Source organism: Macaca fascicularis, chromosome 20 (assembly GCF_037993035.2).
Source record: "Macaca fascicularis isolate 582-1 chromosome 20, T2T-MFA8v1.1".
NCBI classification, from domain to species: domain Eukaryota; kingdom Metazoa; phylum Chordata; class Mammalia; order Primates; family Cercopithecidae; genus Macaca; species Macaca fascicularis.
In genome coordinates, this window is record NC_088394.1 from 83640060 (window position 1) to 83667032 (window position 26973).

Sequence of the window (26973 nt, forward strand, 5' to 3'; positions counted from 1 at the left end):
GAGTCTTACAACCCCTCCTCTTCCCAGCCCTTCCCACGCCCTCCATGATTAACACCACTGCCCTGGGCACAGCTCCTGCCTTTGCATTGAACTCCCTTCAAACTCACATGAGCGCGCACACACTTAAAACACGCAGAAACAAAAATAAGAAGCGGTTAGTACGGAGATCTATGCTGCAAAGTCGGATCGGGGCAGCTTTGCAGGCAACTCCCACTCAAAGGAGAGACTGAAGAGATCTCAAAATAGCTGCGAGGGCCACACACAGCCGTCCAATGAGGCGGGATGCTCACGCGCCTGAGTTTTGGTCTTGACATCAGCACTGCTATCTTCCCCCTCATTTCCAAACCATTATGACGTCAAGTATATGTCTGCTGCTAGAATGGAGATGAGAGACTGTTACAAAGTATCCACATGACACCCTGTCTGTTGCTAGAATGGAGAAGACGATGAGAGACTGTTAAGAAGTATCCACTCGGCCGGAAGCAGTGGCTCAAGCCTGTAATCACAGCACTGCGGGAGGCCGAGAGGGGTGGATCACCAGGTCAGGTGATCGAGACCATCCTGGCTATCCTGGCTAAGGAGGTGAAACCCGTCTCTACTAAAAAAAAAAAAAAGAAGTATCCACTCGTCATCCAATGTGCTACAAAAACACTCACCAATCAACCAACCAACCAACAGGCAGGAGAGGGCACCCAGCAAGTGCTCGCCCAGACAGGAGGCCAAGGCACCCTGCTGCTTGCCAGTTTGAGGTCCATGGTCTGTGAGGAACCAGGCCGCACAGCAGGAGGTGAGGAGGGTCAGCAGGCATCACAGGCTGAGCCCCATCTCCTGTCAAATCAGCAGCAGCATTAGACCCTCACAGGAGTGCGAACCCTATTGTGAGCTGCAACGCGATGGATCCAGGTTGCAAGAGCTGGGTTGTGAGCTCCTTAGGAGAATCTAAGGCCTGATGATCTGAGGTGGAACAGTTTCATCCCAAAACCATCCCCCCGCCACCCACCATCGGGGGAAAAATCGTCGTCCATGAAACCAGTCCCTGGTGCTGAAAAGGGTGGGGACCACTACTATACATTAACCCGACTCAAATCAGATTATCAGCATCCCAAAATATGCATCACTGTTAAAAATGACCAGGTAACAGGAGGGAATCTATTCTGCCTTCCTACAAGAAAACCCTTAAAAGACAAAGAAGAGGCCGGGCGCGGTGGCTCAAGCCTGTAATCCTAGCACTTTGGGAGGCCGAGACGGGCGGATCACGAGGTCAGGAGATCGAGACCATCCTGGCTAACACGGTGAAACCCCGTCTCTACTAAAAATACAAGAAAATTAGCCGGGCGAGGTGGCAGGCGCCTGTAGTCCCAGCTACTCGGGAGGCTGAGGCAGGAGAATGGCGTGAACCCGGGGGGGCGGAGCTTGCAGTGAGCCGAGATCGCGCCACTGCACTCCAGCCTGGGGCACAGAGCAAGACTCCGTCTCAAAAAAAAAAAAAAAAAAAAAGACAAAGAAGAGACTGACTACTCCAGATACTGAATTCAGACTCCGTGTGCCTCTACCAATACTTAATTCCCCCCAACTTCAGTCCCTCAGCTGAAAAACTAACTCCCCCACAGAAGTAAAACATATTCACTAAAAAACGAAAGCGCAGTGCAGGGCTGCGTCGCGGCAGGCACGTCTATTCCGCCTCCTGACGAGCTCTTCCTGGACTTCTCAAAAGACATACACCCACCCCATGGGGATTCCCACACGAGGCCTGCCAGAGCAATCTTCCCCAGAAAGGGCAAAAACCGTCTTCACTGCAGCTGAATCTCCTGACCTTTCCTTTTAGGTCAATTAAAAAAAAATGACAGGCAAAACAGCCAGAGTAGTCCTCTCTCAGCACACACCACAGCCCAGCCCGTGAAATCAACAGGCCGCCTGCGCCCTTCAGTCCCCTGTACCATTCCCAGCTACACTAGCCCATGACGATCTGGTCACACAGCACTCAGAGCCTGACCAGTCAAACAACCATTCAGAGAATCCTTTCATTCTACTATCATCAGTAACTTACAAAAGCAAAACCTACACTACTTTCATTGTTAAGGATCTAAGAGTATTTTACATGAATATTCTTACTTCTTTCAAGCAGCAGCTAAAAAAAATTCACATCAGTTGAACAGTATTCAAAGTAAGCATGCCTTCTACCAGTGATGGAGGCTGATGGATTACCAGCCGTCAGCATCGGGATCGTGGAGAGGGTACAAGGAGGCGTTGGGGTAAAACACAGATTCCTCAACCCCACATCAAACCTGCTCTGAATGGGACTGATGTCTGGAGCGCGAGGGCAGGAAGGAGCATTCTCCCGGGCTCCCTAGGGGCTACGTGGAGTATGAAGATTGGAGAACCACTCCTCAAGGTCCTCTTCTCTGCCAGCAGACGGCACTGCTGGCCACCGTGCCAGGAAAACCCCCCACTGTTCTCTAAGTTCAGAATCAAAACACAGCCCCTGCAGACGAGTTGCCCACAGCGTCCTCCTATCAGGGCAGGCAAGACTCATTCTGCAAAGGCGCCACAGCTTAGTCCACCGTCTGCCACAGTTATGGAGTGAGGATGAGCACGGAGAACACTTGAGGAAAACCATGAAACAGGAGCGCCCGCACAGGCATCAGCGCTAACAGTCAGCCCTCCCTCCACATGCCAGCACCGGCACTAACTGCAGGCTTTTGGGAGAACCATTAGACAAAAGGTCAAAGGCTTTCTAAATATATATGCCTTGCATTTTGATGTTCTGTTAAGTCTCAGGGCTTCACTTGTGGCCCAGGTTGCAGTGCAGTGATGCAATCACAGCTCACTGGCACCTTGAACTCCTGAGCTCAAGTGATCCTCCCACCCCAGCCTCCCAAGTAGCTGGGATTATACACACGCACCAGCACACCTAGCTAACTTCTTTTTTAGAGATGGGTGTTACTATGTTGTCCAGGCTGGTCTCAAACTCCTGGGCTCAAGTAATGCTCCCACCTCCGCTTCCTAAAGTGCTAGGATTACAGGCATGAGCCACCACACCAGGCCTGGACTCTACAATTCTACTTCAGGCCATTTTAAACTTGACTGAAGGTTAAAAAAAAAAATGTAACTTCCCAGGGGGTTTAGCGGTTAGGATTTGACACTCTTTACCACCACAGCCCAGGTTTAAATTCTTAATAAATAAACTCAACTAAATGGACAGATGCACAACACTCCCGAGGGGAGGACCGGGGGTGTGATGGTGTCACTGCCTAAATGCGATTTATCAGCAAACACAATCCAGTCAAAATCCTTCTGGACTCTGGCCAGGAGCGGTGGCTCACGCCTGTAATCCCAGCACTTTGGGAGGCCAAGGCAGGTGCATCATAAGGTCAGGAGATCAAGACCATCCTGGCTAACATGGTGAAACCCCATCTCTACTAAAAATACAAAAAAAATTAGCCGGGCTTGGTGGCGGGCGCCTATGGTCCCAGCTACTCGGGAGGCTGAGACAGGAGAATGGCGGGAACCCGGGAGGCAGAGCTTGCAGTGAGCTGAGATAGCGCCCACTGCACTGCAGTCTGGGAGACTGAGCAAGACTCCGTCTCCAAAAAAAAAAAAAAAAAAAAAAATCATCATCATCATTCTGGACTTTTAAAATTAGAATTTGGGGGCCAGGTGTGGTGGCTCATGCCTGTTAATTCCAGCAATCTAGGAGGCCGAGATGGGCAGATCACTTGAGGTCAGGAGTTCAAGACCAGCCTGGCCAACATGGTGAAACCCCATCTCTACTAAAAATACAAAAATTAAGGCCGAGTACAGGGGCTCACGCCTGTAATCCCAGCACTTTGTGAGACCGAGGTGGGGGGATTACCTGAAGTCGGAAGTTCAAGACCAGCCTGACGAACATGAAGAAACCCCATCTCTACTAAAAATACAAAATTAGCCAGGCGTGGTGGCAGGAATCTGTAATCCCAGCTACTCAGGAGGGTGAGGCAGGAGAATCGCTTGAATCCATGAGGTGGAAGTTGCAGTGAGCCAAGATCATGCCATTGCACTCCAGCCTGGGCAATAAGAATGAGACACCGTCTCAAAAAAAAAAAAAAAAAATTAGCCAGGCATGATGGCGGGCGCCTGTAATCCCAGCTACTCGGGATGCTGAGGCACGAGAATGTCTTGAAGCAGCAAGGTGGAGGTTGTAGTGAGCCGAGATTACACCACTGTACTCCAGCCTGGGCAACAGAGCTAGACTGTCTCAGAAAAAAAAAAAAAATAGAATTTGAAAAACTGATGGTAAAGCTCATGGAGAAAAAAATACATGAAAAAGCATACACTTTAAGTAAATGAGAAAAATCCTCCAACCTATCAAAATATACCATAAAGCTACATAATTAAAATGGCATAAAGAATGATACCAAGAAAAGATCAACGAATCAGAAGAAACCTCAAAAATACAGACCTTCTCCTGTGCACGTACAGTGTGCACACACCAGGTTGTCTGGGTCACTGTTTGAGTGTGCACACACACTTGCAAGTGTACACACAAGAGCATGCACACGCATGCACACACATGCAGACATGCTCACACACACATACGGGCACACAATCACACAGGCACACACATGCACAAAGATGCATGCATGCACACACACATGCACACACATGCACACACAGACACGTGCACACACCGTCACACATGCAATGCACGCACACAGAGGCACATGCACACACACATGCTCACGCGTATGCATGGTCAGACGCATGCACACACAGGCACACAGAGGCACATGTAGGCACACATGCTCACACGTTCACATACATGCATGCAATCATATGCACACACACACAGGTGCACACACGCAGGCTTTTTTCCAAGCATATGTTGTTCTGCATCCTGTTTTTGGTACATATTTTGTACATGTTTTTTGTACAAAATAAGAGAAAGCATTTCTTTAGGGTATAATCCTTAAAGCAAACTTGGGGGTCACGGGACACGCACATTTAAAATTCCATTGAACAGGTGCCACTCACTGAGCAGTGAGGGCATGTTCTCTCCACCCTGCACCCATTGCCCAGCACTGCTCTCGCAGCACCCGCCCTGGGGCCTGCCTCGTGATGCCCTCTACCCCGCCTTCTGCTCTGCTTCAGAGGGCACCACCCTCCCTGAATGTAAGCTCTGCTTGATGCTGCAGGTACTTTCTCCCCACCGGTCACTATTTTTAACTTTCCCTGTGGCATCATTTTCCACACACAGGCCTTCCTATTTTATATGGGCAAATCCATCCACCTCTTCTAGATTCTGCTGAATGTCTTGCTCAGAAAACCTTAGCTAAGATGTGCTTGGATCTGGTACACAACAGACTGCAGTCAACTGTCACTGCAAGAGAGGGGGTTGCTCACATTGAAGGTCTTCAAGATGACATCGGGGCAGTGTGGGAGAGGGCAGGCTGAGGCTGTGGGGACAGTCAAGGCGCCTGGTGTTTATGAGGGCAAGGGCTCAGCACCCCGAGATGACTACAAGGTGGGAGAGAACGCAGAAAGGGATGTGGACATCAGCTGTCAAACAACATCTCCTGCAGACCATTTGTTACCGTTGTACGTCTCGTCAGGGCCTTAACGAGGCTCAACATTAGGCATCTCCCAATCACAAATACGTTAAGCAGCAGTAACCGAATCCTGCTGAGCAGTAGAAATACAGAAATTAAGCAGCTCGGCCTGGCACAGTGGCTCACACCTATAATCCCAGCTACTCAGGAGGCTGAGATGGGAGAATCACTTGAGGTCAAGAGTTCAAGACCAACCTGGGCAACATTAACAAGACCCCCCCTCTCTAAAAAAAGAAAAAAAAATTTTTTTTTTCAATTAGCCAGGCATGGTGGTGCACGCCTGTAATCTCGGCTACTAGGGCGGCTGAGGCAGGAAGACCACTTGAGCCCAGGAGTTTGAGGCTGCAGTAAGGTGTGATCACACCACTGTAACCAGGCTGGGCAACAGAGTAAGACTTTATCTCTTGAAGAAGGAAGAAACAAAGGAAGGAGAAAGAGAGACAGAGAAGAGACAGAGAGAGAGGAGAGAAAGACAAGACCAGAAAGAGAGACACAGACGCCTCCACAAATGGTGATTCTGGCAAAAAGAGGAGAGTGAAGCACATCATGATCCTGTTCCTGCCCCACCACTCCCTGTAGAGACGGAAACTGGGGGCTAAGAATGGCAACTACATCGTACATTTGCAGGATCACTATTTTAAAAAGTCTAACAGCTTCTACAATATACCTTTACAACTAGTCTCCTGTGTTAATTACCATAAGCAAGCATTCGAGGAACGAGGTCCCACTGTAAGGTTATGGTCAAGCCCTCCTCCAGCAGGTGGGCCCAGCACAGGGAATCTGTCTACACCCTCCCCATGCACAGCGGACTCTTCCTTTGACTGGTTAACACTCCCGGCCTAGAGCCAGGAGGAGCAGTGGAGCCAGCAGAACAGGCCTCGACATCCTGATGAGACTCACCGCAACATAACGGAGCCCAAACTCCAAGAAACACCCCGAAGTGGCTCATCATGACATAACCAAGTGCGGGCTCCAGGGAGTGCCGCTGGCCTCCAGCTGAAGCCCCGGGACGTGGAGAAGGCCTGCGTGCAGCGGCCTCTCTCCCGGAAGCAAGGGCACTTCCACTGTGCTGCTTTAATGGCAGAGAGATGGCGTGTGTAAGGGTGGGTCATGGCAGCGGCAATCGAGCCAGGCCACACCTAGGAGAAGGACGCTAACAACTCTACTTCAGTCTGTCATTCGACCAGATTTCTTAACTTACATGCAAACACACCATCTGGCTCTCTACACGGACAGACATGCAGCTCTTGACTAACGGGAGACACCCGTGGTAAACGTGCATCAGAAACCCCGTCAGTGACATTCCCGACAGAGGTGGAAATCAACAGAGGCTGAGCGGGGTTCAAAGACAAATGTCAATGTCCTTCCTGTCTCATACCAGCTCCACGGTTTCTACACCAACTCGACACAGAAAGAGGACACCCTTTTAGTCAATGACATATCCCTATGGGGCTCCCCTGGGGCTCCCCTTACAGCAAGCTGGGCACCCAGAGCTGCCTCCAAGGGTGTAAACAGAAGACCACAGGAGAAGAGCTGCAACACAGGCGAGAGGCTGGCAGCCAACGACAAGAGGAACCTGGAGAACAAAGCCAGGCAGCTGGCGCCCCTACACCTGGCCCAGGCTTCTCTATGAAGGGTCCAGAGAAACGTGGTCTCCCAGGACCCAGCGAGGCTGGACTCCTGGACTGTGACCCAGGTTCCTCTGAGCCCTGGTATTCTGAGGTCTGTTCCCAGCACTCGGGCTCAGCACACAAGCACAGAAGAGCCACGCCTGGAGCTCAGCTTCTCATCTGGCTTCTTACTTGACTTGTTCCCAGGTCTTGGTGGCCAAATGCAGGACCCAGAGATCCTTGTAGTGGTAGAACTGCTCTCCGCTGGGAGAGGCAAACTCCCCTCCAAAGACCCACAGCTGTCCGCCACCTTGAGGCACCACCACCGCCTGTGAAAAGAAAGGTGACAGGTCACGGCACAGCCACACAGCAGCAGGGCCAGTGTCACGGGTGACCGGCAGTGGTGAGCGCTTCAGTACTATCTCAGCTGCCCCGCAACGTGACCGGCCCCACACTCAGCCACGTCCTCTCCTGCCTCTGAGGGGAGGATTCCAGAGAAGCACCCTCGTAGGAAAGCATGTCCTCAGTCAAGGGTCTGACAAACTTTCACGGATCCCTAGGTTGCAAAATAAACATCCATTTAAATGTAGACAATGCCATATCCCTTTAAAGTGGACACAGCTGGTTACTTCAAATATTAACAGTGGTGTGGTGCAACCTAGCAGCGTTTTCCTTTTAGTAATATCTACAATAAAGCTGTCTGCCTGCTCTCGTTAATCCCTTTCCTAGCTGTTATGGACCAACTAAATTAGCCTCACAAGTACAATGTGCACCTAAAAGAAAGTGTTTATAGGCCAGGCACAGTGGCTCACGCCTGTAATCCCAGCACTTTGGGAGGCCAAGGCGGGTGGATCACGAGGTCAAGAGATAGAGAGCATCCTGGCCAACATGAAACCCCGTCTCTACTAAAAATACAAAAATTAGCCGGGCGTGGTGGCACACACCTGTAGTCCCAGCTGCTCGGAGGCTGAGGCAGGAGAATCGCTTGAACCCAGGAGGCGGAGGGTGCAATAAGCCGAGACTGCGCCATTGCACTCCAGCCTGGGTGACAGAGCAAGACTCCGTCTCAAAAAAAAAAAAAAAAAGAAAGCGTTTATGTAATGTTTTCTCCTTTTAGAGACAGGGTCTTGCTCTGTCGCCCAGGCTGGAGTACGGTGGTACAATCATCAGTCATCACTCACTGCAGCCTCGACCTCGTGGATTCAAGTGACCCTCCCACCTCAGCCTCCTGAGGAGCTCGGACTACAGGCATGTGATATCATGCCCAGCTGTTTAATTTTTTGTAGCGAAGGGGTCTATGTTGTCCAGGCTGGTCCCAAACTCCTGGCTTTAGTTAATTCTCCCGCCTCAGCCTCCCAAAGCACCCTGGGATTACACACACGAGCCACCGCACCCAGCCTTACGTGACGTTATGAACGATGATTAAAGACTTCAGCACCACAGTAAAGGTGAAGGAGCGCAGTGGGAGTCATGTCCTCTGGGCCACACACGGAAAGGCACTCTGGCAGCAGGGGATGCCGAGGAGACAGCAGACCACCAACCAAAAACAAGGGCATCCCTGATGGGTCATCAGACACCACCAGCTACTCCACATGAGGCCCTCCGTGGCCCACTCCCTCTCAGGGCCCCAAGAACTGCGGGCGGCAGAGGCTTCAGGGGAAGGCCCACGTCCACCTGTGGGAAGAGCTGCCTGGACTGACTGCTGGGCAGCAACAGAGGCGGAGACCAGACTCCACCGGGTCTTTCCTCCAAACCTGCAAGTTAAGCAGCGACCGGGGTCCAGGATGAGAAGAGCACGCTCCTAGGCAGTCCGTAGCAGTAACCACGCTGGAGGGGGACCCTCAGTGCTGCATCTCCACAGGTGAGAGCCGCCCACCCTGCCCAGGTCACGCAGCCCAGCTTCACGTGACTACAATGCACCTGGTGGTGTAATTAAGCAAGAAAAAAAGGCCGGGCGCGGTGGCTCACGCCTGTAATCCCAACACTTTGGGAGGCCGAGGCGGGCAGATCACGAGGTCAGGAGATCGAGACCATCCTGGCTACGGTGAAACCCCATCTCTACTAAAAATACAAAAAACTAGTCAGGTGTAGTGGTGGGCGCCTGCAGTCCCAGCTACTTGGGAGGCTGAGGCAGAAGAATGGCGTGAACCCGGGAGGCAGAGCTTGCAGTGACCCGAGATTGCGCCACTGCACTCCAGCCTGGGCGACAGTGCGAGACTCCGTCTCAAAAAAAAAAAAAAAAAAAAAAAGGGACAGAGAGAAAAAGCAACCTGAGCACCCCGGCAGCAGGTGAAGCCCCATTTCCCGGCTCAGCCATGGTCATTTCAGAGTTGGTTCTTTCATAAAAGCCTGTTGTTTTATTCTCTCTCGTTTCGAGGTAAGAGTGAGGATCTAGCAGGATAAAGAATGGTTCCACACAGGGCGCAGAGAGGACTGGCAAATGAGAGTGCCAACCTAAGGCCAAGTGTGCTCAGGTGGGGCAGACAGTGGTCCTCAGCAGGCTCCCTCCCAGCACCTCTGAGGTGGTGCTTCGCCCGCCCACACTTAGAAACGGCCACAGTGCCACCCCTCTGCACCAATGCGGTTCCTTTTTGGCCAGACAGCGGGGGCAGGTAGCAGCAGCACACAGGGGTGGCATGTCCCTCTCCAACCCACCCACTTCCAGCTGTTCTTTGCATCTGTCATCTCAGCACAGATGACTGACCTGTAAAAGGACAGGCCAGGTTTCCTATCATTCTAAAAGCCCAATAGTCCCACAGGAAGAAATTGACCAATTTACACCTTCACAGCGGACATGATGACTGGCTCAAGGCCGAAACTTAACAAATGTTTTGAATCTAGAGGAAGTTAGGTGGCACAAACGTGCCACCCGGTACAACAGAGTTTTAAAATGTCATCTCGTGGAAGACTATTCAATGCCATAGAACAATCCTACAATAATACGTCAACGGGAGAGAACACTATAGAAAGAACACATACACGCACGCTCCAGTTTGCATGAAATAGATGCACAGAAATATGAACTGGCTGGGCGTGGTGGCTCACATCTCTACTTCCAGCGCTTTGGGAGGCTGAGACAGGCAGATCATGAGGTCAGGAGTTCGAGACCAGCCTGACCAACATGGTAAAACACTGTCTCTACTAAAAATACAAAAATCAGCCGGGCGTGGTGGCATGCGCCTGTAATCCCAGCCACTCTGGAGGCTGAGGCAGGAGAATCGCTTAAGCCCAGGAGGCAGAGGTTGCAGTGAGCTGAGATCGCACCGCTGTACCCCAGCCTAGGTGACAGAGCAAGACTGTGCATCAAAAAAAAAAAAAAAAAGAAAAGAAATATGAACTGTACGTGCAGAGAAAACATGCAGAAAATATAAATTCACAGTTTAGGGAGAAGGGACAATAGACTTTCCTTTTCATCCTTTTCATTTTTTACGGAATGAATACTTACGACTTACATAATCAGGCCCTAAAGCCATTCCTGGCCAGGTGCAGTGGCTCATGCCTGTAACGCCACCACGATGGGAGGCTGATGTGGGAGGACTGAGCCCAGGACATTGACACCAGCCTGGGTAACAAGCAAGACCCTATTTCTAAAATACAAAAAATAAAGCCATTCTTAAAAAATGAAGTCAAACGGCCGGGCGCAGTGGCTCACACTTGTAATCTCAGCTCTCAGGGAGGCAGAGGCAGGAGGATAGCTTGAGCCCAGGAGTTCGAGACCTCCATGGGCAATATTGCAAGACCTTGTTCTCCACAAAAACAAACAAACAAACAAACAAAGACAAAAAAAATGAAGTCAAACTCCAGGCAAGAGTGTAACCCACAGCACTGCTCTAACACCCTCTCCTCCATCTTAGTTAGAATCCCAGGCCCGACCCAGTCCGACCCAGAGGACCACACAAAGGCAGGCTGATCAGCGGTCTAACAGCTTCGTATAGCCTACGCCCCAAAGATAATGAACACCAGGGAACAAAATAAATATGATTCAAGGGAAGATTAAAACTATGAAGACCCACAGGTAAAACTTCCACTCCTGACCACGATGGAGCACATTAGCTCCCCGCTGTCAACAAGGAAAAAACCAGACGAAACCTATGAAGCAACAACCTCCAGACAACGGGAAGCGGGAAGTGCAGGACTGCGAACCTGAGAGCCAGGAAACATGCCAGGGAGCCCTGACCCACGACTCCGGCCCCTGCAGGCAGCTTCTTCCCTGGTGCAGGGACAAGGGGCCCAGGCAGGGCAGGTGGTCTTGCACAGCTGAGGAGACAAGGACTGGAGTTCAGGGACATGCAGGCAGCTAAAAGTGACAGGGCAGAGCACTGGAGAGAGGAAGCCATGGGAGAAAGAGCCCTGGCAATCTGCACGGGGCGTCCCCTGGAGTCTCTGTACACTAAGCCGCACCCTGGGCGGGGGAGACCAAGGAACCACTACTGTGAAGACAAAAGCATCTTCTGATGCTGAGAACTATCTGAGCTTACACAGGGCTTAGAAACAGGCAAGTTCCAACCAGACAAGGTGAAAAGATGTCACTGACCACACAGCTCATTTACTGAAGACTGCAGAAAGGCCACCACTGAGGGCTAAGCCAGCCCTAGAGAGAGTCTCAAAAGGATCCAGATGATCTGCAAGGAACTGAATCACTTGCCAGGACAAAATGCAACACTGTTTGATAGATGAAAAAATCCAGACACTCAGGCTGGGAGCAGCGGCTCATGCCTGTAATCCCAGCACTTTGGGAGGCCGAGGCCTCCGCACCAGCCGCCCATTGCCTATCAGCTCTCCATGTGTCTACCAGACTCTCACGTGGGAGGAGAGAGGGCGGCTGAGAGTCAGTGCTGACATTACCTGGTGAGCACAGCGCCTCGGAGGTGGACTGGGGATGTCAACTTTAGTCCAGGCATCCTTTCTGATATTGTAGACATAGAGCTCGTTATACAAAAAAGTCTACAGGAAGGAAGAAGAATGTGTCACAAACGATACGCCTCCAAGAGAGTGGTGAGAACAATCTTAATCATGACAGTTCCCTGGGAAACTGACATCCTAAAGCAATGGAAACGATACCAGTAATGCAGGGAGGCCACTGGGTCCCCGGGGGGGCCCTCGGGGATGCTGACACAATGAAAACGACCCACGGCCCAGGAATCTGGAAGGCACTGAAAGCCCTTGCTGTTGTTTACTAGGACTGGTCATTCTCCTAATTCAAGTCTAGTTTTTATGTTTTTGTTTTTTCTGAGATGGAGTCTTGCTCTGCTGTGCAGGCTGGAGTGCAGTGGTGCAATCTTGGCTCACTACAACCTCTGCCTCCCGGGTTCAAGTGATTCTCTGCCTCAGCCTCCCGAGTAGCTAGGATTACAGGCGCCCACCACCACGCCTGGCTAATTTTTGTATTTTCAGTAGAGACGGGGTTTCACCACATTGGCCAGGCTGGTCTCAAATTCCTGACCTCAGGTGCTCTGCGGCCTCCCAAAGTGCTGGGATTACAGGCATGAGTCACCATACCCAATCAAGCCTAGTTTCTAAATGCACGAAAACTGAGAGAGGAAGATGGACAAACCCCCAGGTTTGTCCCCAGCAGTTGAACCCCCAGGGCCCATCCCGGGCTGCAGGGAAGGTGAGCTCCTGCTTTGGTGTTTCACACACAATTGTGAAACACAGGTCTCTCTGGCCTGCTCAAAAATAAAAATTAGCCCTACAATTTATTAGTACTTTCCCTATTTAAGACAACCTGAAAGCTGAGTGTGAAACCTGGAAACTCACTGGGAGGAAGAACAGCACAGACAACCACAAAGACAGGTGCACCCGTCAAGAGTGATGACGGCGGAACTGGGGCTCAGTCTAAGTCTGAGGAACGGAGACCCCAGGACCACTGACATCATCAACAGCCATGCCAGTGCCTGGACCATGCTGGCGACATCTCACATCAGGCCTCACAGCTCAAGTGCGTGATACGAGGGGGGTGAAGGGGCCAACGTGTATTTGATGTCACTGCCTTAAGTTAACTTTCTAACAAATGATACTCATGCAATATGGGAAGAAAAGAAAAAATATATACTTTACTTTTTGGCCGTTGAAATATTCACCTCCGAAAAGGATTAATTCATCTTTCTCAGGATGAACCGAGAGGGAGGCATTTAACCTACAAGAGACACAAGCGGCAGGTCAGCAAGGTCACCCCCCAACAACCACCAGAGCCCCGTCCCCTTCCTCACAGAATCCTGTCACCACAGACTGGCTGCCTCTGCACTTCCTGAAAGCAGAGCCTGGCATTGAGAGAGGAAGCAAAGGTGCCACGTGAACACCAACCCCTCTACCAGTGCCCAGGGCCGCACTCCAAGGACAGCCAAGGAACTGGGCTGGCACAGCGTCTGGTTGTTTAAAAAAAAAAAAAAAAAAAGTCCCCAGGCAGGAACAAGTCCAGATGCCCCTACTGATGTACCAGATGTTTCAGAACTGTCTTTTTTTTTTTTTTGAGATGGAGTTTCCCTCTTGTTGCCCAGGCTGGAGTGCAATGGCACAATCTCGGCTCACTGCAACCTCCACCTCTTGGGTTCAAGCAATTCTCCTGTCTCAGCCTCCCTAGTGGCTGGGACTGCAGGTGCCCGCCACTACACCCAGCTAATTTTTGTATTTTTTCAGTAGAGATTAGGGTTTCAGTGTGTTGGCCAGGTTGGTCTCAAACTCCTGACCTCAAGTGATCCGCCCACCTCAGCCTCCCACAGTGCTGGGATTACAGGCATAAGCCACTACACCCGGCCCTCAGAACTGTCCTCTTTTAAGAGCCTATTCTCTCAAATCACCTCAAAATTGTTCTAAAAAGTTCAGTATCTAGGCCAGGAGCAGTGGCTCACGCCTGTAATCCCAGCACTTTGGGAGGCCGAGGCAGGTGGATCATGAGGTCAAGAGATCGAGACCATCCTGGCCAACATGGTGAAACCCCGTCTTAACTGAAAATACAAAAACTAGCTGGGCATGGTGGCACGTGCCTGTAGCCCAGCTACTCAGGAGGCTGAGACAGGAGAATCGCTTCAACCCAGGAGGTGGGGGTTGCAATGAGCTGAGATCGTGCCATTGCACTCCAGCCTGGTGACACAGCGAGATTCCATGTGGGGAAAAAAAAAAAAAAAAAAAAAAAAAGGCCAGTATCTAAGTATTTTAAGTATTTCAATATACATGCCAGATACCTTCCATCTAGAAAATACAAACAACTTTCTTTTTTTTTTTTTTTTTTTGAGACTAAGTCTCGCTCTGTCCCCCAGGCTGGGGTGCAGTGGCAGGATCTCGGCTCACTGCAAGCTCCACCTACTGGGTTCACGCCATTCTCCTGCCTCAGCCTCCCAAGTAGCTGGGACTACAGGTGCCTGTCATCATGTCCAGCTAATTTTTTGTACTTTTAGTAGAGACGGGGTTTCACAGTGTTAGCTAGGAAGGTCTCACTCTCCTGACCTTGTGATCCACCCACCTCAGACTCCCAAAGTGCTGGGATTACAGATGTGAGCCACCGTGCCCGGCCAACACAAACAACTTTCTATTTATTTCACATGAGAACAAAAAAAGAGCTATAAGGAAATTATATAATAATATTATGGGCTGGGCACAGTGGCTCACACCTGTAATTCCAGCACTTTGGGAGGCTGAGGCGGGCAGATCACCTGATGTGAGGAGTTCAAAACCAGCCTGGCAAACACGGTGAAACCTCGTCTACTAAAAATACAAAAATTAGCTAGGCATGGTGGCGGCCACCTGTAATCCCAGCTACTCAGGAGGCTGAGGCAGAAGGACCACTTGAATCTGAGAGGCAGAGGTTGCAGTGAGCTGAGATTGTACCCTTGCACTCCACCCTGGGCGACTGAGCGAGACAGTCTCAAAAAAAAAAAAAAAAAAAAAAAAACAGAAATAAATAAAAACATAGGACCACTTCAGTCAAAAGCAATGAAAGACACAGTGACTATCTGGCGAGTCACTGGGAAAGATCTTCCCTTCAGAATCCTCTATGATGGTGTTCCCCAAGGCATGCTCCATAATGCCAGCTCCAAAAGATGCTTCTCAAACGAAAAACAGGTTTCAAGGTCAAGTGAGTTTGGGAAATCTGAGAACTCTATTTTCTGTTGGGGATTTATTTGCATAGAAACACATCACAGGCTGGGAATTTCTGCAGAAAAGAAACCAGTATTAAAAGCTAAACAAAGAATCACCACATGATCCGGCCATTCGTTCCTAGGCATTGGTTCAGATACCTGTATGCAATGCTCATTACAGCCTCACTCACAAAAGCCAAACAGGAGAAATAACCTAAGTGTCGGTCCACAGATGAGTGGACAAGCTCAATGTGGCATATCCACAGATGGAACAGGATTCAGCTTAAGAAGAAATTCACACAGCTTAAGAAAGTTCTCACACATGCCACAGAACTGATGAACCTGGACATACCAGGTGAAGGAAGCCAGTCACAAGAAGACAATTCTATCACTCCACTTATGCAAAATCCCTAGAATAGGCCAATTCACAGTGACAGGAAGTTGACCAGAAGTGACCAGGGGCTGGGGGAGGGGAAACAGGGAGTGACCCTTGAAGGGTATAGACACTTGTCCCATCTTTTCGCTTCCCTGGGCTACAATGGAAGAATTATCATCTTGGGCCACACACAAAATACACTAACACTAACAAAAGCTGATGAGCTTAAAAAAAAACTCATCATGTTTTAAGAAAGTTTACGAATATGTGTCAGGCTGCATTCGAAGCCATCCTGGGCTACGGGTTAGATGAAGTTGGTCTAGAGTTTCTATTTGGGGTGATAAAACAATGTTGCAACTGGATAGTGCTAATGGTTTCAAAGTGGCATTAAGTAATCCCACTGAACTGTACAGTTTTAATGATTAAAATGGCAAATTCTGGCCAGGTACATTGGCTCACACTTGTAATCCCAACACTTTGGGAGGCCGAGGCGGCCGGATCACCTGAGGTTGGGAGTTCAAGACCAGCCTGACCAACATGGAGAAACCCCATCTCTAGCAAAAATACAATATTAGCCAGGTGTGGTGGCACATGCCTGTAACTCCAGCTACTCGGGAGGCTGAGGCAGGAGAATTGCTTGAACCTGTGAGGCAGAGATTGCGGTGAGCCTAGCGCACCATTGCACTCCAGCCTGGGCAACAAGAGCGAAACTCCGTCTCAAAAAAAAAAAAAAAAAAAGAATAAAGTGTTTCCCAAATTCCTCTGACCCTGAATCTCTTCTCACTGAACACCTAATGATTTTGGCAGAAAAGTACCAAACACAACTTTGGAAACAATCCACACGGGGCCCAAACTGAGGCCTCCACCCAGCCACCAGCGGCACTAGCCCAGGTGTTTCTGCCGCACAGGCAGATGAGGTACTGAGGCAGCTGGTGTCATATCCCTTTTCCAGGTAGGTCACATCAGAGCCAATCCTGAGGGTATATTCATTTAGAAACTGGTCACTCTCACGAGGTTCTCAACTAATACGATTAAGAGGTAGGAGGTTCGAAGTTATTAGGTTACCAAGCAAAAGGTCTTCATCTCAGGATAGCTGCTTCAAGAACTGCTCCCTTCTATTAGTAAGCATTTCCGGCTGACCCAGGGAACTGCCAACACCTTAAATTTTTTTTTTTTTTTTTTTTTGAGACGGAGTCTTGCTCTGTCACCCAGGCTGGAGTGCAGTGGCCGGATCTCAGCTCACTGCAAGCTCCGCCTCCCGGGTTTACGCCATTCTCCTGCCTCAGCCTCCCGAGTAGCTAGGACTACAGGCGCCCGCCACCTCGCCCGGCTATTTTTTTGTATTTTTTAGTAGAGACGGGGTTTCACCGTGTTAGCCGGGATCGTCTCTCGATCTCCTGACCTCGTGATCCGCCCGTCTCGGCCTCCCAAAGTGCTGGGATTACAGGCTTGAGCCACCGCGCCCGGCCAACACCTTAAATTATATCCTGACATGACATCTGACTTTCAGGCAATATTATTTATGGAAAAATTCTAAAATATCGTTTAAAAACAAAACAAAATGTAAAAGGCCAGGCACGGTTACCTGAGCCCAGGAACTTGAGACCAGCCTGGGCAACATAAAAAATGTCTCTACAAAAAAAAAATAAATAAAACCAATCCCCATTCAAAGTGGCTTTCCTCGAGAGTGCTGGAACGTCAGAAGCCATTTGCTCCAACAACTCAAATGAAAACGTGGCCAGGCGCAGTGGCTTACGCCTGTAATCCTGGCACTTTGGGAGGCCAAGGAGGGTGGATTGCAAGGTCAGGAGATGAGACCATCCTGGTTAACACGGTGAAACCCCGTCTCTACTAAAAATACAAAAAATTAGCCGGGCGTGGTGGTGGGTGCCTTTACTCCCAGCTACTCGGAAGGCTGAGGCAGGAGAATGGTGTGAACCCGGGAAGCAGAGTTTGCAGGGAGCTGAGATCGCGCCACTGCACTCCAGCCTGGGCAACAGAGCAAGACCCCTTCTCAGAAAAAAAAAGAAAATGTACGTTTACAGCTGGGCACAGTGGCTCATGACCATAATCCCAGCACTTTGGGAGGCCAAGGCAGGTGGATCACCTAAGGTCAGAAGTTCGAGACGAGCCAGGCCAACATGGCAAAACCCCTCTCTATTAAAAACACAAAAATTAGCTGGGTGTGGTGGCTGGCGCCTGTAATCCCAGCTACTTGGGAGGCTGAGACAGGAGAATCACTTGAATCTGGGAGGCAGAGGGTGCAGAGAGCCAAGATCATGCCACTGCAGCTTAGGTGACAGAGTGAGACTCCATCTCAAAAAAAAAAAAAAGGGCCGGGGGCCGTGGCTCAAGCCTGTAATCCCAGCACTTTGGGAGGCCGAGACGGGCGGATCACGAGTTCAGGAGATCGAGACCATCCTGGCTAACACGGTGAAACCCCGTCTCTACTAAAATACAAAAAAAATTAGCCGGGCGAGGTGGCGGGCGCCTGTACTCCCAGCTACTCGGGAGGCTGAGGCAGGAGAATGGCGTGAACCCGGGAGGTGGGGCTTTCAGTGAGCTGAGATCCGGCCATTGCACTCCAGCCTGGGCAACAGAGCTAGACTCCGTCTCAAAAAAAAAAAAAAAAAAAAAAAGTACATTTACCATGTGTAACTTACATTTGGCCCTGAGGGCAACATGCAAACTAAAGGGAAAAAGAACACCCAAATCCTACTGGATATTAAGTGAAAACCAGGAAGGACATCGGCCTATGGGAGTGGCCCCAACACCATTCACTCTGCTCAGGGGCTGATCACCGCGCTCCTCCCACCTCTGGGCAGGTGATGATAACCCTGCCTCTGAGGCCGGTGGGTGGGACTTGGGCACCAGAGCCATCACATGCGCCTCGTTAATGCAAACGCAGCACAACCAAGACCCCCAACTCCCGACGGGCAACCCCGGCTTCCACTCAGGCCTGCAGCAGCTTTATTAAGACGGTAAACGCTGCAAGGTTAATCTACAGAGGGAAATAAAGCAAATCATTTCTCACTCCAGCTCATCCCACATATGTATGAAATCCTACAGACTCGGAATGTTTCTACGTACTTTTCAAATTCATTTAAAATGGCTCATACTCAATTTATGTTTACAAACTTTTCAAATGAGAATTTAAAAGCATTACAAACACAGCAAAAACCAAGGTGATTTTCAGCTTTCTGCCTACAATACGCACTTTTAAAATACCTTAAGAACCAAAGAAAAGCTCACTGGGTCAACACTTTCATCCACACATCATGACCAGTGGAGGAGCTTTCAAAGCTGGCACAGGAGTCCAGAGGCAGCGGCTGTGCCGGAGGCCCTGCTCCCAGGTTCTATGACAGTAAAGCTCAACAGCCTCATTCCATTTCTTCAGAAGTGACCGAGAACAGGTTTTAATAATGAAAATGTTCCAAGTGCCTGATCATTTACAACACCTGGTGCTATTTAAAGCAGTTTTTCAATGCATAGAAGAAAAGGAAGGCCGGGCGCAGTGGCTCAAGCCTGTAATCCCAGCACTTTGGGAGGCCGAGACAGGCAGATCACAAGGTCAGGAGATCGAGACCATCCTGGCTAACACGGTGAAACCTCGTCTCTACTAAAAAATACAAAAAAAAAAAAAACTAGCCGGGCGAGGTGGCAGGCGCCTGTAGTCCCAGCTACTCGGGAGGCTGAGGCAGGAGAATGGCGTAAACCTGGGAGGCGGAGCTTGCAGTGAGCTGAGATCCGGCCACTGCACTCCAGCCTGGGCGACAGAGTGAGACTCCGTCTCAAAAAAAAAAAAAAAGGAAAGGAAACACATACAATGCGAAAAATGCTACTTGCTCACCTTGGTGAGGGCGGGGGGCACGGAGTTTCCACAATCTGAGTCCTCTTGGCATCGAGCGTCTGGAAATGGGCTATGAGTGCTTCCAGGTCTTCCTAGGGCAAGCAAGCAGGCACAGATGAGACTTGTTCCTAAGACCCGCCGGGGAGCCACAGCCTGCCCAGCTTTCCCCCAGTCAGTGTGATTCCACTGGGCTCAGTCACGTCTGTGAATTGTAACATACTGTGCCTGCGTCTGAAATGCGGAGTTTGACACATTGACAAGTAACCAGAGGTTGACCTCAAAGGCAGTTTGCTTAAAGGGTAGATGTGTGCACCAAGTACTATCTCACTCCACACCCCTAATGCTCCCCCTGCAAGACCTTCCACTCAGACAAGCCCATCGTGACTTCACCAGACACCCTCAGCACCTCAGAGCTCAGGCCCGGGCCGTCGCACCTGCATGCCTTCCTGTCTCCGGAGCAGGGTCTGATACGTTTATCTTGCTCACTTGTTTCCTCCACATCCCTCCACCCCAACAAAATAGTAAAATATGAGCTCCACCAGAGCAAGACGGTGTCTGGTTAAAACACTGCCTGCACAGCAAGGGCTCAGCAAATACCTGCTGCAGTCGATCCGTGTAAGATGGTGTCAATTCTTACTACAATGGAGAGTGACTCGAGGCACTGATGTGCCAGCACAGAGGGCAGCACTGGAACCCAGTGTTCCTGCCTCAGTCCCAGTGCCCATTTCCCAACATTTACGAGACACTCCCATACCACACCCGAGCCTGACACTTCAAGTTCCTTCTAGCCTTCGGTGTCCGTCTTGCAGCTACACACACCTGCAGACCATCTTCCCTCCCCCACACCCATCTCTCCAACCTCACCTCCCACCCTGCCTCACTCTCCAAGCTACACCGGCGTCCTCTCCGTTCCTTTAATGAAAACACCGGGTTCCCTCAGCCCGCCACGCCCCACCTCGTGCTTCCTTCAGCCCACCCCTCAGTCTCGGGGTGAACGTCAATCCCTCCCAGAGGCTCTCGCAGCAGGGTACACTGCTCAGTATTCCAAACTATGCAATATTTAGAACACACAAGTTACGGAACTTCACCCAAGACGGCTCCTGTGCACCGTTCCCAGGGTAACGCCCGCATGTACAAACCCACACCCCCCCGAAGTAACCACTACCTGGAACTCGGTGCTTATTGGTCTCAAGCTTTTCTTCACACTTTTATTACACACGTGTATCCCTAAGCAACATATAGTATTGTTTTACAATTTTTTTTTTTTTTGAGACGAGTCTCGCTCTGCCGCCCATGCTGGAGGTGCAGTGGCACGATCTCGGCTCACTGCAAGCTCCGCCTCCCGGGTTCCCGCCATTCTCCTGTCTCAGCCTCCCGAGTAGCTGGGACTACAGGCGCCTGCCACCACGCCCAGCTAATTTTTTGTATTTTTTTTTTTTTAGTAGAGACGGGGTTTCACCTTGTTAGCCAGGATGGTCTCAATCTCCTGACCTATGGCGGCCACCTCGGCCCAGCCATAGTATTGTTTTACATTTTTAAATGTCATTAAACAGACTGGGCACAGTGGCTCACACCTGTAATCCCAGCACTTTGGGAGGCCGAGACAGGTGGATTGCTTGAGGTCAGGAGTTCGAGACCAGCCATGACCAACATGGTAAAACCGTCTCCAGTAAAAAATACAAAAATTAGCCGGCACCGTGGCGCACACCTGTAGTCCCAAACTACTCGGGAGGCTGAGGCAGGAGAACTGCTTGAGCCCGGGAGGTGGAGGCTGCAGTGAACTGAGATCACACCACTGCAACACTCGCTCTGGGTGACAGAGCAAGACTCCATCTCAAAAAAATAAAAACAAAAAATAAAATGTCATTAAATGGTATCATACTGTATATTCTTTCAACTTGTTTTGCTCAACGAGGTTAAACAAACAGTTCAAACCCCAGCATCTATGCGCCAGGAGAGCTCTGCTGCTGCTACTGGAAGGCAGCAGTCTTTAACCTGGGCTGAACCTCATCATCGTTGGGGGGCTGAAGGAGAGCAAGGTGGCAGGGTCTGGGTGACACCAGTGGCCTAGTCAGCGACAGCCTCTCCACAGTGACAATAAGCTGAACGCTGAAAAGACGAGTCAGGCGGAGTATGGTTGGGGTACAGGTAAGACCACAAACAGAACTTGGCATGTTTGAGACACTAAAATAAAGGCATTGTGGCTGTAGTGAGCCCAGGGAGACAGGTGGAAAGACAGGCAGAGGCCAGCACCAAGTGAAGGTGCGAACCAGGTGACCTGATACATGAGTTCTGTGGGAGCAGAATTCCAAGCTGTCCCCAAGGTCCCCCTTCCCCCAATAATTCCCAGGACTGCAAAATAATAGGATACCACTCTTGTGGTTAGGTTGCATTACAGACACAGCTGAATTTAAAGAGATGATCTTCTGTAGGTCTAGTCTAATCAGACGACCAGTTATTTTAAAGGTTTGTTTTGAGGGTTCATTAAGATAACATACAAACCCCAGGACTGATAGACTCTCTCTCTTAAGGGAAGCTACTGTTACAATCACCTTAGTATTGGGCACTGGAGGGAGACATGAAGATCAGTAAAAATGACAGGTAACTGGCAGGACATGGTGGCTCACGCTTTGTAATACCAGCAATTTGGGAGGCCAAGGTGGGTGCATCACCTGAAGTCAGGAGTTCGAGACCAGACTGACCAATATGGTGAAACCCGGTTTCTACTAAAAAATACAAAATTAGCCGGTGTGGTGGTGCATGTCTGTAATCCCAGCTACTTGGGAGGCTAAGGCAGGAGAATCGCTTGAACCTGGGAGGCGGAGGCTGCAGTGAGCCAAGATCGCGCCACAGCACTCCAGCCTGGGCAACAAGATGAAACTCCTTCTCAAAAAAAAAAAAAAAAAAAAAAAAAAAAAAAAGCAGAAAGCAGATAACAGCTGGTTACTGAGTGCTTACTTTCCGCCAAGCACCATTCTGAAGATGCCACACAGATGAACTGACTTCCTGTGCCACAACCCTGGCCAGCAGGCCATGCTACTGCAGTCCAGCCTGGGCGATAGAGCAAGACTCCGTCAAAAAAAAAAAAAAAAAAAAAAAAAGTCAGAGCCTAAGAGGAGTGTGAGGGGAAAAGTCCAACTCCATTATTTAAGAGATGAGGACATGGAGAGATCAATGACGCAGGAACAAAAGGGACAAAGGAATGTGGTCAAGAGCTCCTGATTCAGGACATCTGGTCACACTCCAGTTCCATATCACTTCATGGTTCACCTGTTGGTCTGACTTCCTGTCAAATGGGAATATCAGTGCTAGGGAATTGACCTGGTTGTGAGGATTAAAGCCCAGGGAGCTGTGCCTGGTACACGGCAGGCCATAAAACTGCCCCCGGTTAGCGAACCCAAGAGCAGCAGCCGCAGAACACTCAACCCCAAGTTCAGGACGGATCCTCCTGCAGACCCTGGGCTGAGGACCAGAGGGAAGGAGACAACCGTGATGGCTGCCATCAGCTGCTACGGGATACCCCGTGGCTCCAGGGCCTTCTTCATTTAACCATCTGCTGCTTACTCCTCAGGGCCGCTGTGATGACTATCTGTCCTCTTTAGAAAAACGAGAAGGGTGAGGTTCAGAAAAGTTAAGAGTCTTACTCCCAGGCCACACATCTTGCAGAGGCAGCCCCAGGCTCAACCTCAGGTCGTCCTACGCCAAACCCCTGCGTCTTCTCACCACCCAGCCTACCTTTAGAGGGAGGGAGGAGTGGGAGGAAACGCAGAAAAACGCCCGTGACACCACACGAAGAAAAGCAAGCACGTTAAAGGAGGCAGCTCCGTCGCTCTCCCGGAAGCGGCCAGACACACGTGGAGACTCGGGAGGGGGCGGGCCCCGTCCAGGCTGCCCGGACGCGGCGCCGGGGCAGTTTCTACGGCCTCCAGCTCTCCCGCGGGGCCGGCGCAGCTCCCACGGCGACCCGCAACCCCGGGCGGAGCTGGCAGTCGGACGAGGCTGCACGGCCGCCACGTCGGGCCCCTAGGCCCAGTCTGACTCGCTCACCTCCTCCTTCCGCGAGCGCTTAGACACCTTCTTCTCCATCTTGGCGGCCGTCTTCTCCGCGCCGCGGCCCTTCTTCTCCTTCTTGCCCTTCTTGCCCATCTTGTCGGGTCCCAAGCCGCGATAGGACACCAAGGTACCAAACGGGCCGCGCTCTCCGCCCGAAACCGGGCGCTCGTGGGGCGGAGCTCGACGCACAGAAATGGAGTCACTTCCGGCCTCGAGTTCGAGTCGCTTCCGGTGGAGGTGCGGCTGGGCGCCCTACGGGGTTCAGTCTTGGAGCTCGGTCTTCCGCAGCGGGTTGGCGGGTCTCGAACTCTGCATAAGGCCTCGGAGAAGATGACCCAGCCTGGGCGCAATGGCTGATGCCTGTAACCCTGGCGCTTTGGGAGGCGTTGGCCGGCGGATCGCTTGAGTCCTGGAGTTCGAGTCCAGCCTGGGCAACAAAGCGAGAACCACCCCCCCACCCCTGCCCCGCCCCGCCCCGCCCCGCCCCGCCCCATCTCTACAAAAGAAAAAAAAAACAAACATTAAACGGGCGTAGTGTCTCGCGCCAGTGGTCCTAGCTCTTCGGGAAGCTGAGGCGGGAAGATCGCTTGAGTCAAGGAGTTCCAGGCAGCAATGCGCCACTGCACCCCAGCCTGAGCGACAGAACAAGATCCTGTTTCAAAAAACAGAAAAGATGGCAGCCCCGGCGTGACATACTCGGGCCATGCTCGCCATTCTCACGCCCTGTGCCCCCACCTAGCCTGTCCCCGTGTCCTAGGAGACGTGCCCTCTGAGTTTTATTTTATTTTTATTTTTAGAGACAGGGTCTTGCTCTGTTGCGCAGGCTGGAGTGCAGTAGCGCGATCTCGGCTCACTGCAACCTCCGCGTCCTGAGGAGCTGGGACCACAGGAGCCCACCATGCCCGGCTAATTCGCTCTTTCAGCTTTCCCAGGGTGCACGTGCACCCTGTGAAGGCACGTTGCTTAGCCCTGTGTAGAACTGCCTAAGTGGGTGACTCTTGAGCTAACCCTATTTTTTCCCCTTGGACAAATCAAATGAGTGCTGTGGCCTCATTTCCTAGAAAAAAAATTAATACAGTTACAACAGTTTGCAGACCCTAAGACAGACAGTCCCGGCTGAGCGCGGTGGCTCATGCCTATAATCCTAGCACTTTGGGAGGTCGAGGTGAGTGGATGACGAGGTCGAGAGTTCGAGACCAGCCTAGCCAACATGGTGAAACCCCGTCTCTACTAAAAATACAAAAATTAGCCGGGCGTGGTGTTGGGCACCTGTAATCCCAGCTACTTGGGAGGCTGAGGCAGGAGAATCGCTTGAACCCAGGGGGCAGAGGTTGCAGTGAGCTGAGATCAAGCCACTTCACTCCAGCCCGGGCAAAAGAGCGAAATTCCATCTTAAAAAAAAAAGAAAAAAGACGGCCCCTTCCACCTTCCCATTTAAAATGTGCCAGACACCGTTAGGTGCTAAGGACATGTCCTCAAATATCCTAACATGGAGGACTTTTGTTTCTTCATTGGTAGGCTAGAGCTAATGATAGCACCCTGCAAGGGTACTCAATTTGTGGAGCCTGAGAAATAAAGATGGGCAAGATCCAAATGCCTGCTAGGAAATTGTACTCTAGGATTTCCCTCAAATGATGTAAGAAATGGCAAAATCATCTGCAGAGTATGGAATGTTATGATTTGAAAGAGCAGAGTAAAAATGCTTATCATTCCTTAGAAGATGTCATCTTTGGACTGGTAATCAAGGAATAAGGCAAATTAAGGACAAGGACAAGCCAAAATTTGGCAACGGGAAAGCATAAATCAGGAAATAATCTAGTTTATTACTTTGTGTGTGACTCAGCCTTTAATAAATTGTCTTAGGCCGAGGACGGTGGTTCATGCCTGTAATCCCAGCACTTTGGGAGGCCGAAGCGGGCTGATCACGAGGTCAGGAATTCAAGACTAGCCTGACTAATATGGTGAAACATTGTCTCTACTAAAAATACAAAAAAAAAAAAAAATTAGCCAGGTGTGGTGGCACACACCTGTAGTCTCAGCTATTCAGGAGGCTGAGGCAAAATCACTTGAACCCAGGTGGCAGAAGTTGCAGTGAGCCGAGATCGCGCCACTGCGCTCCAGCCTGGGCGACAGTGCAAAACTTTGTCTCAAAAAAAAAAAAGAAGAAGAAGAAGTTAACTCGGCTGGGTGCAGGGGCTCACGCCTGTAATCCCAGCACTTTGGGAGGCCAAGTTAGGCAGATCACAAGGTCAGGAGTTCAAGACCAGCCTGGCCAACATGGTGAAACCCCATCTCTACAAAAATACAAAAAAATTAGCCAGGCGCGGTGGTGTACGCCTCTAATCCCAGCAACTCAGGTGGCTGAGGTAGGAGAATTGCTTGAACCGGGAGGCAGAGGTTGCGGTGAACCGAGATCGTGCCACTGCACTCCAGCCTGGGCAACAAAAGCGAAACTGTCTCAAAAAAAAAAAAAAAGAAAGAAGTTACCTTAGATCCAATCAATGACTAGTCACCGAGCAGCCAAGGAGGAATGATTTTCCAACCAACTCCAAGCCTTGTCCATAAACCTAGTTCTTCAAGAAGAAAAATGAAATTAAGGGAAATAATGAGAAGAAAAGATAGAACGGGTTGAAGGCCACCATGGTCTCCAGCACTGCTTGTAGGAAACCTGTGTGGTGGTAGAGAAAAAAAAAAAAAAAGAACCAGTTAGAAGCTGAGCAGAAAGGAGCAGGAGAATTTCACAGAAAGCCGGCCTGGGCATCCAGGCATGATTATCTTCTATGATGAGCTACAAAAGGCTAACTCCTCACTATCGCCCTGGGGAAATACTTCTGTCCCCTCTAGTGTGCTATGACTTTAAGAACACACCTAATCCTTTAACATTTTTCTAAAAATCCTGGGTAACCCTGAGGCCATGCACTTGAAGCAGAAAGGCCCTTCATTCACAGCTCATCTGTCTGCAGTACATTACAGTGGCACCCACTTCAGGCCGGAGAGAGGCAGAGCGTACGACCTATGGAAGATTTAGGAGGATCTGGTGGACACGGGGTTTAATACTTTTATTATCTGAAAGAAGCTTGAAGCTAAATTAGAAGGCTCTTGGATTACAGGCATCATGGTGATTTACGTGAGATGGAAATTCTCATTACTGAGAAAGACAGCAAATAGAACATCTAAAATGAGATCAGATCCTAAAAACAGTCAAAAGATTAAGTACAGGGCTCTATTTTAGTAAAATTCACATCGTTGAAACTAATGGATTATCTTTAATCTATCCCTAACTCTTAGAGTGTATCTTTTGTGTGATCAGGCGCCCTCTGCTGCCTTCAAGTTGAAGTGCAGAAGAGAAAAAAATCTGTTAATACTAGACTAAACTTTTGGAAAATATGCTGACTTCTAATTACCCTCACCACAAGTAATCAAT

At 50.3% G+C, this 26973-nt stretch overlaps 1 protein-coding gene across 8 annotated transcripts in view; it reads right to left on the reverse strand.

Moving 5' to 3' along the window:
• The window catches only part of KLHDC4 (kelch domain containing 4), a 62762-nt gene extending 39024 nt beyond the window's left edge, over window positions 1-23738 (reverse strand). For 5 of the 8 annotated variants that reach the window (XR_012428669.1, XR_012428668.1, XR_012428670.1 and 2 more), the window contains exons 1-5: window positions 23544-23738; window positions 19497-19588; window positions 13253-13331; window positions 12041-12139; window positions 7388-7524 (exon numbers count right to left, since the gene is read on the reverse strand). Coding sequence is in view for 4 of the 8 variants with exons in the window: in XM_015443023.4 (XP_015298509.1) it covers window positions 7388-7524; window positions 12041-12139; window positions 13253-13331; window positions 19497-19588; window positions 23544-23642 (506 nt within the window). In the remaining 4 variants the exon portion in view is untranslated. Of the gene's footprint in view, window positions 1-7387; window positions 7525-12040; window positions 12140-13252; window positions 13332-19496; window positions 19589-23231 lie in introns of all 8 variants that reach the window. The other 3 variants (XM_074026633.1, XM_074026631.1, XM_074026632.1) reach the window with 3 other exon arrangements.
• Between the last annotated feature and the right edge of the window lie 3235 nt (window positions 23739-26973).